General features: G+C 33.4%; 1 protein-coding gene across 1 annotated transcript in view; it reads left to right on the forward strand.

Moving 5' to 3' along the window:
- Positions 1-14709, forward strand: part of LOC150093819 (histone-lysine N-methyltransferase 2C-like) — a 1065326-nt gene that overhangs the window by 395972 nt on the left and 654645 nt on the right. Inside the window, exons 26-27 of the mRNA XM_090412524.1 lie at positions 6664-6810; positions 10273-10353. Coding sequence (XP_090268650.1) covers positions 6664-6810; positions 10273-10353 — 228 coding nt within the window. The remainder of the gene's footprint in view (positions 1-6663; positions 6811-10272; positions 10354-14709) is intronic.

A 14709-nucleotide genomic window follows, 5' to 3' on the forward strand; every position in this document is an offset into this window, starting at 1 on the left:
TGCTGTTGTCTCAGTGCACACTCTACTTTGCCTTCTGGATGGTTTGAAACTAAACCACTGGAAAGCTAACAGTTTGGCCCACTGTGCCATCTATATGTCAGTTCAAAGAACTCAAAGGTGTTCGTATTTGTGACTGCACACCCAGGCTATTAACACGAATGTGATGCAATGCATACACGCTGAAATGTATCCTCTTCATGAAGCATTAGTATACTGTGTTTACTTTTAGGAATCACACAAAGTCTGGAAACAGTTAGGGGGGGGGGGGGTCTTTAACAGCAGTAAATGCAAAAATATAATATTGGAAAATAACAAGTTTTGGCCAAGCATTACTTTTTGTTGTTGTTATTGCTTTCTACTCTTTCATTTACTTTACTTGAGGATTTTAATACAATTCAAACTGCTTATTATCTTACATTAAAAAAAAAAATTACAATGCATATACATTGTGTCTGTATAACAAACCCTTCAACATCACAAATATTAACTTAATTAAGGCAGTCATTTCTTTTACCAAACAAATTTAATTTTGCAAATTTTTGTGGCTTTTCAATCTGTATTCGTTCCCCCTTGCTTCTAATTTCTAAAATCAGTTTGCACCTTCAGTTTCAACATGTCAGGATAATTTCATATGGCTCAATACAAGGAATGATTTGTAAACAACACTTTGATGGCTTTGTCACTGAATACTTTGTAAACTGATAGGAGAGTTCTTTGGGAAGATCTTGGTCTGAAGATCTACTGTCAGTGTAAAATAATTCATAAAGTTAAAAATATTCATAGGTCACCCAAGCCTTTGGATTACTACTCTTTTAAAAATCACTTGGGGATTGGGATTCACTCATATTCTTCAATGTTTTTGAAATAATAGATTTTAAGTCTCTCAAAGATATCAAATCCTTAATATTAGGTGATTTACAGTACCTTGTTTCCTTGTAGCTTCTGTTTATCTTTCATAATATACATTCTTTTGGCATCTTTTTTTTCCAAATAACTAACCACTTTTGTCAAAGTTGACATTGTGAAGGCGAATAACCATGGACAAGTTAATTTAGACTTTTCCATGGTATTTTGTTAGCCTCTGTCTGCTGATGCTGCTTCATTATGACTTGGAGTTGACTTGATTCTGTTCTTAAATGTAAACCACACATAACTTGCTACACATTTGAATGCAGTGTGGACCTTTTTTTCAGATCATAAAATATGGTCCATGCTTTCTCACAAATCATTTCTGCCAGCACATCTATCTTTTTTTATGTCTCCCTGCAAACCACTTCAGCAATTTTTTTTCAAGAAACAGTAAAATTATCTCACTTGGTTTAGCCATTTTTATAGTGCATTATGCATGTTTTTCAATCCTGCAGTATTTGTGATGATAAACTTAATGATAATGTGTTTCTCAGTTTACAATGACATGCATCTGTTTGTTCTAACAGTAGAACTATGAGCACTCACTTGACTGAGAATGTTTTATTGCATCTCTTTTTCACTTTAGTGCTACCCGCATAATTACATCTTGTTATATTGAAAATAAATTGCTAGTTAATATGTAAATGCATGAAAAGTGGCTCAAAAGATAGTGGGCATGGAAAAAAAATACACCAAGTGCTCATTTTGTTTAATATTTATAGCATGATATCTTGGAGTTTAGTGCATGTCATACGTGTCCCTAATAATTCATCTTGTTATATTGAAAATAAATTGCTAGTTAATATGTAAATACACGAAAAGTGGCTCAAAAAATAGTGGGCATGCAAAAAAAAAAAAAATTCATTGAGTGCTCATCTTGTTTAATATTTATAGCATGATATCTTGGAGTTTAGTGCATGCCATATGTGTCCTTAATAGGTGTAAAATTGTACTGTTTTTCAAAATAAATAAATAAAATAAATAAATGATTATACTTTGGAAAATCATAAACAAATTTGATTGCAATTTTGTTATATGATCCAAAATATGAAAATCATGCTGAGCATTATCCTGTTAATTAGACACTCATGCTTTAGTTCATTTCCCTTTTCTCTATGTACTCTGCAGACTTTTTGGAAGTTCACTCATCCATCAATATTTCTATTATACTAAACTTTAAACACGCTCATACTCCTAGCATTCACAACACATTCTGGCAATGCATTACACTCCACCTAAAATATATATATATATATATATATATATAAATAAACAAAATCTCACCTTCCATCCTTTGCATAACTTACAGTAATGGTGCCCCTCCAGTAAATACTTCCTCAACAGAATAAACTTTTGACTCAAACATTTTACTCCTTCATCTTCAATTTATCAATTTGTAGTGAAATACTTGCTGTTGTACTCTCTTAAAGGGTAGAATCCTCTTCCACCACCTCCTGATGTGCAAAATTTTTCACCATGAAATGTAAAATTTTCATTCTCACATTCCATAGTTCAAAAATGTTAGCTATCATTTAGTGTTAACATTAAGTGATTTGTGCATTTGACAAAATAGTTAATTAAGGAAGAAAATACATAGATATTTTGTAACCAACTAATAGTAAGTGACAGTTTGTACTAAAATTGGAACATCTCACTAAAGAAATCAGCTTTCTATCAGTTCATTTTACAAAAACTAATTGGAAAAATATATTTAACCAGTAGTTGTCATATTTGCACCTATTCTCGAAGTGAGTGTAGTGCTGTAATTGTATTTTTTTTGGAAAAGTTCAAATATTTTTTTATTCATTTTGTTTTATTTATTTATTTATTTTTAATGCTTACCCCAATCTTATTTAGGATGCAAAGAACCTTTATACAAGCTTTTCAGCTGAAAGTGAATTAGCAGGTATTGTAGAGGTGGTATGGTTTTTCCTCCCTAAAAATCATTTAGGGAGAACAAAATATTTATTTATTTTTTATCAGTATTCTGCAAAACAGGCAGACCTGTCAGAAGAATGCACAACAAACAATTTATAATTCATTTTAGAAATTATGGACTTTACAACCATGTTATAAATAACTATTTTAATTTCTCGATGCTTCGACCTTCATATTGAGGTCATCATCTGGAGTATATACATACAGCTGATAATTTTAAATTCATGTTTCAGCACTTATTCATTGGAGCTGATCTTCAAAGCTCTGTTTTTTAGAATATTAATGACACCTAGTTTTTGTGTTGGGTGGTGGTAGGATGTGTATATATGTTGGCCAGTATGTGTTGATTTCCGGTAAACAGTGAAGGAAAGACTGCCAGAAGGAAGATGTATGCAAGTGTATCTAGAAACGGAAGTGTGGTCTTTTTTTTCCAATCTCAGTTGTAAACTGTATGCGTTTGTGTTAGGTGGCTAAGGAAAGTGTCTAGTGTCTGGCTGCCATATATGCTTAGATATGTTGACAAAAACATTGTCAACATATCTAAGCCAGACTTTGGGTTTTAAAGGAGAGGAATCTAGAGCATGTTGCTCAAAATGTTCCATATAAAAGTTAGCAATGGGGGGGATAATGGCGAGCCCATGGCTGTGCCTTCTTTTTGTACGTAGAAAGCGTTTTGCCGTAAAAATAACCAGAACATAATACATGCGCAAAGACCTCCGTCATATCCGGAGGGAATTTGTTCTGTAAAAGAAGGATTGTGTCATTGATTCGGACATTCGTAAAGAGGGCATAATTCATAAAGACATTGATTCGTAAAGACAACAAAACTGACTAATAAATCATCTTTTTCTAATGTAATGTCTTTGATTATGTTTATGAAGGTTGTGTGTTTCTGATATAGGAGGGGAAAATGACCTACCTAGTCATTCTCCTTCCTATATCAGGTTGTATGTCTCTAGTATTCTGTTTATTTTATCTGATGTCCCAAAGAGCACCGTGATATGCTGATCACCGTTCAACACTAAAAGAAAGGATTCTGATAATTCATGGAGATTAGACCCAAAGTGATACAATCAATACATTAAGTTAAAGATTCATGTTTCTGGTTTGACCAATCGACTGGCATTTTTAAAACGTTGTAGGGACAGCAATATCATTCCGAATTGCATCAAACTAAAGAGAAATTTTACCTCAACCAAGGTGCAACGAATATACCATCGCATGGAGAAAGTGTTACTCAGAGAACAGATCCAGGCTATGAGAAAAAACTTGGCCATTACTAAAAACCAGGTACAATATATAAAATCTGAACTTTCAAGTTACTTGAACGCAGATATTTAGATTACCCTCGAAAAGGTTACGGACAACACAGCAAACCATATCCTTCAAACTAAGAAAGAAAATCTCATATCGAAATTTCATAGACTAAAAGATCAACAAAATCAACGGACATATTCGAATCGGAATATTTGAAACGGACATCTTCACAGTGAACGTTAACAACCAACCAGAAGCAAGAAACAACAGGAACCACCAATCGCCTGCAGGTAACAGTAACATGGTTAACCTATCCAACCAAGCCTTAAACAAAGATGAAGTCTCGCTATTCAGCAAAGGTCTAAATTTTGCTGTAGCACCCAGATCGATGAACAAACTGGATTTTATTTCTAATATTGAAAGAGGCTTAAGATTCATCCCAAATAACATAGCAGATAAAATACGTTTTATAGAAACCGCCAACATTTTAAATATAAATCATAAGAAAACAATAGCAAACAACTTAACGAAACATGAATTAAGAGAAGTGAAATCGTTAAAATCAAATCCTAACCTCGTAATAACTAGAGCCGATAAAGGAAGTGCCACCGTTATTCTAAACCGAACCACTTATTCAGAAAAAATGAATCTGCTAGTCTCAGACAATAGTACATACCAACTTGTTAACTACAACCCAACCAATTGAATAAAAAAGAAAACAGAGAAACTACTTAAATCAATTACTACATGGCCCGAAGATACAGTCAAAAAATTACTTCCACACTATGCTCGTTCCCCGAGAATTTATGGTCTACCAAAGATCATCACTGCCCAGACCGGTTTCAACCTTTATTGAGTTCTCATCAGTGAATAAAGTCAATAAAGATTGAAACTGGTCTGGGTAGTGACCTTCCACCATAATGTATAACATCATACATCTCCTAGGAAATGTGTTTTACATTATGGGTAATACTAAGAATAGTGATCAGAACTTTACCCACCTTTGTAACGAGTTGCCCTAGTGCCTTTACTTTATGCTACAATTCACCAAAACTTTTATAGTTTATTATATTCGGCATGAAACTCTTTGATTCTGATCTTTGAGTTTCTTATTCGGCTTTGAAATAATGTGGGATTTAATATCCCCTTAACTTAAATAATGTCACATCGCCGAGGTGAAGCCTATTGGCTCTTTTATTTAAGTAATTTATGGGTGCACTTTTTGACAACTCGTATAGCAAAGTACATAAGTTCTTTTTGCTATAATTTCAGTATTACCTGGTCTACCTACTCACTGATGAGACCTCCATAAAGGTTGAAACCAGTCTGGGTAGTGACCTTCCACCATAATGTATAACACCATACATCTCCTAGGAGATGTGTTTTACATTATGGGTAATACTAAGAATAGTGATCAGAACTTTACCCACCTTTTGCAACGAGTTGCCCTGGTGTTGAACTACGTGCTTTAGCTTATGCTACAATCCGCCAAAACTTTTATAGTTTACTATGTTCGGCATGAAACTTTTTGATTCCGATCTTTGAGTTTCTTATTCGACTTTGAAATAGTGTGGGATTTAATATCTCCCTAATTTAAATAATGTTAAATTGCTGAAGTGAAGCCTATTGGCTCTTTTATTTAAGTTAATTAAAGCAAATAACTAACCTAGATCCCCATATAAATTTCTTTATACAAATTAGAAAAGGATGGTAAACTGGCTTTCTTAGATATCTTCTCTCCCTCTCTGTCTCTCTCTCATTCTCTTTCTGGTGAACTAACTACTTCCATCTACTGCAAACCTTCACTGGTCACTACATATAACAGCAGCAGCAGCAATCTATGCACCATGGATCTAAATTGGCATTATAAAAAGTTTCCTACATCAAGCTCATTTTGTATGCTCTAACCCACTAGAAACGTTTGGCAAATGCTTAATATTTTAAAGTTGCTGAAAAAAACAAAACAAAACACAATAACAGTTGCTTGAAACAGTTAAGTGTGTTGTGTCGATTCAACTTTGCAGTCAGATTTTGTAATAAAAATCTAACTCTGTAAAAAAAATGACATCTTTGAAATTACTAAAAAATGCAATTATAGTGAATTACTGGAAGACTAAACATTTTTGAAAAGTATATGCCTGCTCCATTTAACTTGCACTTCAAAAAATCAGTTTCAGTTTCAAAATGAAGATATATTTGAATGATTATTGTTATCCCTTAATATTACAACTCTATGGTATACCAACTTACTATTTATTACATATTAATGTAGATACTTAATGCAGATATAAGTTTTCAATTCTGAAAGATGTAATTGTTGCAAATAATTTTCACAGCATCATATGTTAAGTGTTCTAATTGAACACTATAATGTAGAATTTATGTTATAAATCTTACTAATGATAATTCTTGGCAGTTATCATGTCATTTTGAAAATGAAAAATGTTAAAATAAAACTTTCTTAAACTGAATGTATTTTGTTTCTGCATCTGTGTGAGAGATAAAGAAAAGAAACTAACTCTCTCTCTCTCTCTCTCTCTTTCTGCATATTTCTTCCAGATACTGTTGGAGAAGCTGGAAATGAATCGGAAACTAAAATGGAGTTAGATGAAGAAGCTAAGATACCCACTGAAGAGGGTTCAAAACCTGATTATGTAGAAGGAACATGTGAAAAGAAGAAGAGGCAAAGAAAACTTCACAAATTAGGTATATACTTTGCATTAAGTAACAATGCTGACTGCCATGTATGTATGTATGTATGTATGTATAATTAATATTAAATTATGAAAATAACAAACAGCATATAAGGAATGTAATAGCTGAACAAAGTTACCTTGAACTGTACACTTTTTTTTGTTTACAAAAATATTTTATAATGTAGCTTTGTCCAGTATAGAACAAAAATAAATCATGTACATCCTAGTAACTTAAAGCTAGTCTGAAGTTTCTTGTCACAACTTCATGATCACTGGACAATTGCAGATTAGTTTGTCTGTCCATATACCTGTTGAGTTTAATTTTTAAAACATCATTTAAAATACCTGCTTACCACTCACATTGTACATCAGCTATAACAAATACAACCAACTCAACATTTTTTGAGATGAAATTGCAAAAATAAGCAATGTTTCCCCATAACAGTTGAACTTTGTGACCGTTGCTGTGAGATAACAAAACATTTTCTGCTGTCTTCTATAGATATGCTATGAGTTCTTTGTAATAGAATACTTAGAAGAGCAATATTTTGATTTCCGACAAAAAAAAAAAAAAAAAAAAAAAAAAAAAAAGAGATTGAATATTGCTTTTCCCAAGCCAGCAGAGAATCCAGTACTTTACGACATATTTTGTTACAGAATGTTATTTTCACAGCCATTGCATTTTTTGGCACTGCATTAATGTCATACAGGAGGAAATTCATGATATCTGCTCTTCCATCTCAGGAAGAACTGACTGCTTGGCTACAGAGACATCGTTGTTGAATCTTTATACAGAAATTACAATTATATGAGATACCTGAATATTTATATTATGCAATATAATTATGTGACCTACTCAAAGATACTCTGGGATCTTCAAAAAAGCTTCAGGATTATCTTCAAGGATTTCATTTTGAATATATATAACATAATAGAAAACATTCCAGAAAATTTTGTAACATGATCTCTCTAATATTTGTTGTGTTTTCAACTGCCTGCCCATCTCCATGGAACCCAGTGATCATATCTGAGTACAATAGTTTGGCTATGGTATAAAGATTCTAAGTTCGTTTAGATATATTTACATGATTTTTCTATAGACAGATTTCACTGCTAATAGAATAATTCAAATTAGAATAAGTAAGATGTATGTAAATATCATTATATCAATTAAATTTTGAGCTATCTTGTCAAAACCATATACTATTATAAACAGAATGAAGCAACTTGTTATTGAGTTTTCATTATTGGTTGTGGATTAGCAAGAAAGTGTTTTCTTTCTTTTTTTTTATAAGAAATACTTTTCTTTTGTGATCATATCATTTTCTGTTAATTTAAAGCATGAAGATCATCAAAACACAGCTGTAGCATACAGTTGATCATCTCATTTCATAAGTGCTCATAATAGTTTCATAACTTCCAAAAGCTGCACTGTTTGGTGGAAAGTATGTTAGGTGCCAATATTTGTTCTCTTCTTTGCCTCTAAAAATTAACCTATCTGCCACTCTGAAGTGAATATTGTCACAACCATATGTTTCTGCAAAGGAATGCATTCGTTAATAGTTGAATTCCCACAGATACATATGCACGGATCACTAGGAAAAATATAAATAACAATTGTTGCATTTTTCCTGTCCTCTCATCACTTCACAGGTGGCATATCGAAATTAACTTGCTTCAAAATAACATTATTGCATCACCTCTGTACCAGATTGGGAAATACTAATACAATACACATTTGAGTTCCACTCTTTCTTTTATATGCATGTCAAAGATACCATATCCTATAGCATATCTTCACCTTGGCATTTTAGTATTCCATCATGCTGCGTCTTGCCATACGACTTAAGGAAGACATGCACTAAATTTTCTCTCCCAGCAGTTTTTTAGCACATATGTAGAGTGAAGGGCTCTAATTTTGTATCAGACTTTTTGTGGTATTCCCATGTATTGAGAGGTGATTCACCCTATAGTAAATTAGTACTGTTTGTGGCAGAAAAAAGAAACTTGCTTAAATTGAATTTGAAGGTCCAGGCCTTCTGAACTATGCAGTGCAGCCACTGTAAGATTTTTATAACTCCATACTTGAGCATTTCTGGTCAGATATTATCTACTCCTGCTGCCTTTCCACATTTCAGGCTTTTGATGGCTTTTTCTACTTCAAGTGTGAATATGTATTTCTGATTACATGTCTATTTAGTGTGTTTTAAAAAATGTCCAAAAAAGTGTAACAACACCAGAAAACACTAGTGCACGATCTGGTATTGGATGACCAGTGAGTCAAAGTGCATGAAATTGCTGAGACATTTCAAAAGCACATGTAGGATTAAGCACATATAGGCATTTCAAAAGCACATGTAGGATTTATTTTGCATGAAGAATTGCAAATGAAAAAGCTTTGTGCAAGATTGGTGCCGTGCTTGTTCACCTCAGATCAAAAACACACTTGCATGAAAATCTCTGAACAGTGCTTGGAGCGCTTTAACATGAATAAAACTGATTTTTTGCATCGATTTATTACAATGGATGAGACTTGGATTCACCATTACTCACCAGAATCCAAACAGTAGCCAAAACAGTGGACAGGAGCCAGTTGTTCAGTGCCAAAGAAGACAAAGTCGGTTCCATCAGCAGGAAGGGTCATGGCATCAGTGTTTTTTTGGGATGCTAAAGGCATTTTGTTTATTAATTATCTGAAAAGGGTAAAACAATAACTGGGGAATATTATTCCGATCTTTTAATCAGACTAGATGAAAAAATTTTTGAGAAAGGCCCTGTTTGTAGAAGAAAAAAAATCATCTTTCATTAGGACAATGCACCTGCCCACAAAGATGTTTTGGCAATGGGAAAATTAAGGGATCTGCACTATGAATTGTTGGAACATCCACCCTATTCCCCAGATTTGGCTCCATATCTCTTCCCATAACTAAAACTCTTCCTTGCTGGTCAGCATTTTTCTTCAGATCAAGAGGTTACTGCAGCTGTAGAGGGGTATTTTGCAGATCTTGCTGAGAACCACTACAGGGATTTTATAATGGCACTGGACCATTGCTGGAATAAATGTATTAGTCTTAAGGGAGATTATATTGAAAAATAAAAATAATTTTGAAATTATAAATTCGTTTTTTCATTGCTAGGCCGAGAACTTTTCAGACCACCCTCGTAGAATTAATATTCTTTATCGTAGCTTCACCTTGTGATTATGCTGGTGCACCGATGATGACCAGTTAGTTTCTGGTTGAAATATTTGCAATTACTATATTCTTGTGAATACATGTGTATAATAGATTAAAGAAAAATAATAAAAATAATTAATAAATAAAAAAGTTATTAAATGTTTAAACCCCTTTGTTATTTATGGGCCACCGTGCATTATTGTTTCATTTATTTTTACTGCTTATTTAACAGTTTTTAATTGTTATGGAAATCAGATTTCTCCAAAGTTGAAATATCATTCTCAATTTTAACACAGGCATTGGAGGCTTTGTTGCAAGGCCAAGAGGACGAAGTTTGTCTTCCAAAGAATCTAGTATGGATCATACATGTGGAACAGGTATGATCCATTAAATTTTTTATTTAAGAACTTTTATTTGTGTGTTAAAAAACAACAAAATCTTACAGTTCCACTCAAAAAAAAAAAAAAGATTTTTTTAAAAATTTTATTATTATTTTTTATCATAACATGACCTTCATCCTTTATTACACATATACTAAAAAGTTATTTATGACACTGTGATATGGTAATGCATTTTTCTTGATATTTTTACTACAGTATAAGTGATGCTAGCCTTTCTTAACAATTACCATTTTCTTACAATTAATCACTGTGTAGTATGGTATATCCATAACATACTACACAGTGATTAATTGTAAATGCATAACAGTTTTTGCGTGGAATATCTTCGTGATTAGCAACTTGCATAATGAAACTCTTCATTCACTCGTATCACGTCCCTCATTTTTGTGATGAGGAAACACATTGATGGTTAATAATTGACTAAATGAATTTATTTAGGTATTAAATGATTGACTTGCTGATCTTCTTCATATCCTATTGCGCATAATGCTGGCATCTGTTTTTCTCTTCTTATGTTATTCGCCAGCATTTCCTACTAGCAGGTCTTTCTTTTTCTGCTATTCTGCGAAGTTAGTTCAAGCCTTCTCCTTTCAGAATCTGTGTCAAAGCTACCCTTGGAATATCTTTCTTATTCATTCTCAGTACATGTCCAATCCATTTCCATCTTCCTCTTTTTATTTCATTTTTTTACTCAGGCCATTTATATAAATCATCATTTGTTATACATTAGAGCCCAAATGCTTTTAACATTTTATACAATCATTGTTTGAAAATTTTTTTTAATATAGCTTCCTATTTAGAGTTTAGTTTCCATGTCTCTGACCATTATAATAATATGGCTTTAACATTGCTCTTGAAGCGTTTTATTTTGATTTTATTTAGATAATCACCATATATTATTCAATATTTTGAAAACGCTGTTTGCTTTTGTTGATCTTTCTGTTATATTCTTGTCAGGTCCATCTTCAATATCAACATTAGCTCCCGTGAACTTATCTTATACTGCTGCATGTTGGTCAGTTTTAATTTCCTTCTGGCATCTGCTGTTCAATTTAAGAACTTTTGTTCTATTCATATTAAGTCCAACTTTTTCAGTTGTTTTATACAATGTATATCAGCATTTTTGATTATGTCAGAATGGTGTTATCCTCATAATCTTGATCATCCAGCTATGATATATAGCATTCCATTTTATCCCTGTATAACATTTGAAACCATTCTGATGTTGCTTGCTGTGCAGTAATATAACTTTTATTTGCTTTATATATTTCTTTTATTATTCTCACATATTTGTCAGGAATTCCATAGTTTCAAATACGTATCGATGATGTCAAATACTAAAAAAAAAAAAAAATTGTATAAAATTTAGGTATAAGAAGGTTCTAAATTCTATACTTTCTTCAGTGATAAGCTTTGAGGCAAATGTTATTCTAAAACCAACTTGCTCATGCCTTAATTTCTTTAATATTTCACTTTTAATGTTCATCATAATTTTATAGAAAAATTTTATGTGTACTGACAATAGACTAATTCCCCTCCAATTTTCACATTGAGTGAGATGACCTCTTTGTAATTATGTTAATCATTTCTTCCTTCCATTGTTTTAGGTATCTGTTCAGTCTTCTAGACATTGGTAAATGCTATTTGAAATTTATCATCAGCATTTCTATTATTATGTTATTATTGTCACATGCCTTTCCACACCAAGGCATCTTGATGGGCACAAAGGTATACACTAAGTCCATATACTTTTTTTTTTTTTTTTTTGAGTTTAAAAAAAAAAATCCTTTAATCCTTTACCCAAGTATAAGCAATCAAAGTTTGCACATGAAATATCTTCACAACTAGGCTACATGTATATATACATGCTAATGACTTCACATAATTTGCCTCAGTATCCCATAATACAAAAACTTTATGCAAAGACTACTAGAAAAAATTGGTCAGGAGTTTTAATAGATAAGAAGATGAAGAACCATATAGCAAAGGTTACAAATACAACCTGAGGATAATTGCAATGCTTAAAGCAAACATTTTCATGCAAGAATGAGGATAGATTGAGAATTTGTGGATGGCAAACATTAGAAAACAGGAGAGGACATTCTTGAAGTTGAGAATGAATGCATTCAAGAAAGGTATGAGAGGTAGATTTTTCTCTAATGGAGTAGTGCATAATTGGAATGGACTGCCTTTGGATGTTGTTGAGTGCTAGTAGTGTGAATGAATTGAAGAAAATTTATGTAACAACTGGTGAGTGATATGTGGCCTCCATGTTGAGTCCCTGACTCCCCATAAGTCAGTAGCAAGTATAATAATAAATTTAGTTACTTAATCATTATCCACAGCTTGTGTTTCCTCCTGTAAATATGAATGCTAAGTGTTCCGAAGTGCAGAGAGAGAAAGAGAGAGAGAGAGAGAGAGAAAAAGTTAGTTCATATCTTAAGATTATATATTGCCCTGCTATGAAAGACTAGGTTAGGCTTGACTTTTTTATAAGGTCTGGATCAGTGGACAACTAGACTCATGAAGATATACTAGAACTCTGTGCAGTTACACTAGGATAAAATACAGTCATACCCCAACTTATGCTACTCCGACTTATGCGAATCTGGAGTTACGCAGTTTCTTATATGTACGTATTCCTGTCCTGCTTCACGCCTCACCACTAGTCGTATCTTTCAGGCGCCGGCTGCATTCGCCAGTGTCGCACATGCTGTGAACAAGCACTGATGTCTTTCGTGCGGTCTCCATTCATACAATTTTTATAGTCTACAAACCTTGTGATTGTTTAATGTTATGTTCTTGATAAAAATTTTATCACATAAAAAAATAATAATGTCATCCAAAAGAAGCAAGTTCGATTTTTCTACAGCTACCAAGAAAAGAAAACCATTGACTTTGGAAACAAAACTCAACATTATTAAGGATTTTGAAGGTGGAATGAAAATTTGTAAGCTAGCAAAGAAGTTTGCTAGCTCACAGAATAGCAGATAGGCATGAGAGTGGCTGTTCATTTGAAGCAATCCCATAAAGACCAATAAGACAAAATATATGGTTGATTGCTGCAGGGGTTTCCAGGAATGATCTGGAAAACATTCATCAGCAAATTAGTACAATGTGTTACATCCTGAATAAAGCACTTTATTAAAGAAACGATTCATTCAGGATTTAACAAGTCAGAAAATTGAGCTGAGAAAAAAAAACTTGTACTGGAGCAGAAGAACTAAAGTAATTGTAGTAGATTTGTAATGCTAGGTAAGGAACTGTGTATATAAATTAATATTATGTGAAATGCATCATGCACACAATGAAATGTAAATTAGATGCAAGCATTAGTCCAAAGGTCATGGGCAGGCCTGAGGCAATTTTGATCTCAAGGAAAGTGATGCACGTTCATTTCCCGGAAGACGCTGGTAATCTCGCGATGTATTGAAAGTTCCTGTGGAAAATTAAGAGGGCGCTATCGCAGTTAGCAATGAGGGTGCAAAATAGGGGGGAAGTGAAGGGTGAATAAAAAGGTTTTGCACCCCTTTCTCAAGGCTTTTTTTTGCCTGCTTTCCTGGATGATGATTTGACTTCTCTGGTGGATCGAGGGTTCCTGACGGTGTTTCGTGGCGATGGTTCGATATCGGAGGGTGCGCTTTTCCCTTCGATATCTGAACGTCTGCCAATGCGAAAGTGTGAGATATCTTTGCTGAAGGTTCCGACAGAATAATATCGCGAACATATACCAGAACCTACAGTAGAAGCGATGGTCCGAAGAAGACCGAGAACAGACGAGAAAAACGCCAGGTGCAGGGCATAGTTTAATCCGATGGCCATAGTGACCCACCACGTGGACGTAGGCTTATGGAGGTACTGAAAGAGAACTCAAACAAAGAAGGGCAGTTCAGACGGACCTGGAGATCCTGCCCCAAGAAATGGTAAAGTACAGATTTTGTTGCATAATTACTCAGTAGGTTAAAGGGAAGAATTATTGCAGTATATTAATCGAGTGTGGGCAGTACTTAAGGACTTTAAGGTAATTATTTAGCTGTGTCAATGTCCATAAGACAAATTGTTAAGAATGATTATAGATTATTGTGACTGGTTTAATATGCAAGATTAACACAATAGGTAGATGTTGATTAGAAGAGTATAATGAGTATATTATGTGTGCTTGCGGTGTATTAATCGAGTATGGGTTATTTAACAGTATCAATGTCCGTAAGGCAAATTGTTAGGAATGATTGTGACTAGTTTAATATGCAAGACTAACACAATAGGGAAAATATTGATTAGAAGAGTGCATTGTGTATATTACGTGTGCTTGTAATGTATTAATCGAGTATG

This window comes from Typopeltis vanoorti, chromosome 23 (genome assembly GCF_054136105.1).
Source record: "Typopeltis vanoorti isolate ZY-2024b chromosome 23, IOZ_Tvanoo_1.0, whole genome shotgun sequence".
NCBI classification, from domain to species: domain Eukaryota; kingdom Metazoa; phylum Arthropoda; class Arachnida; order Uropygi; family Thelyphonidae; genus Typopeltis; species Typopeltis vanoorti.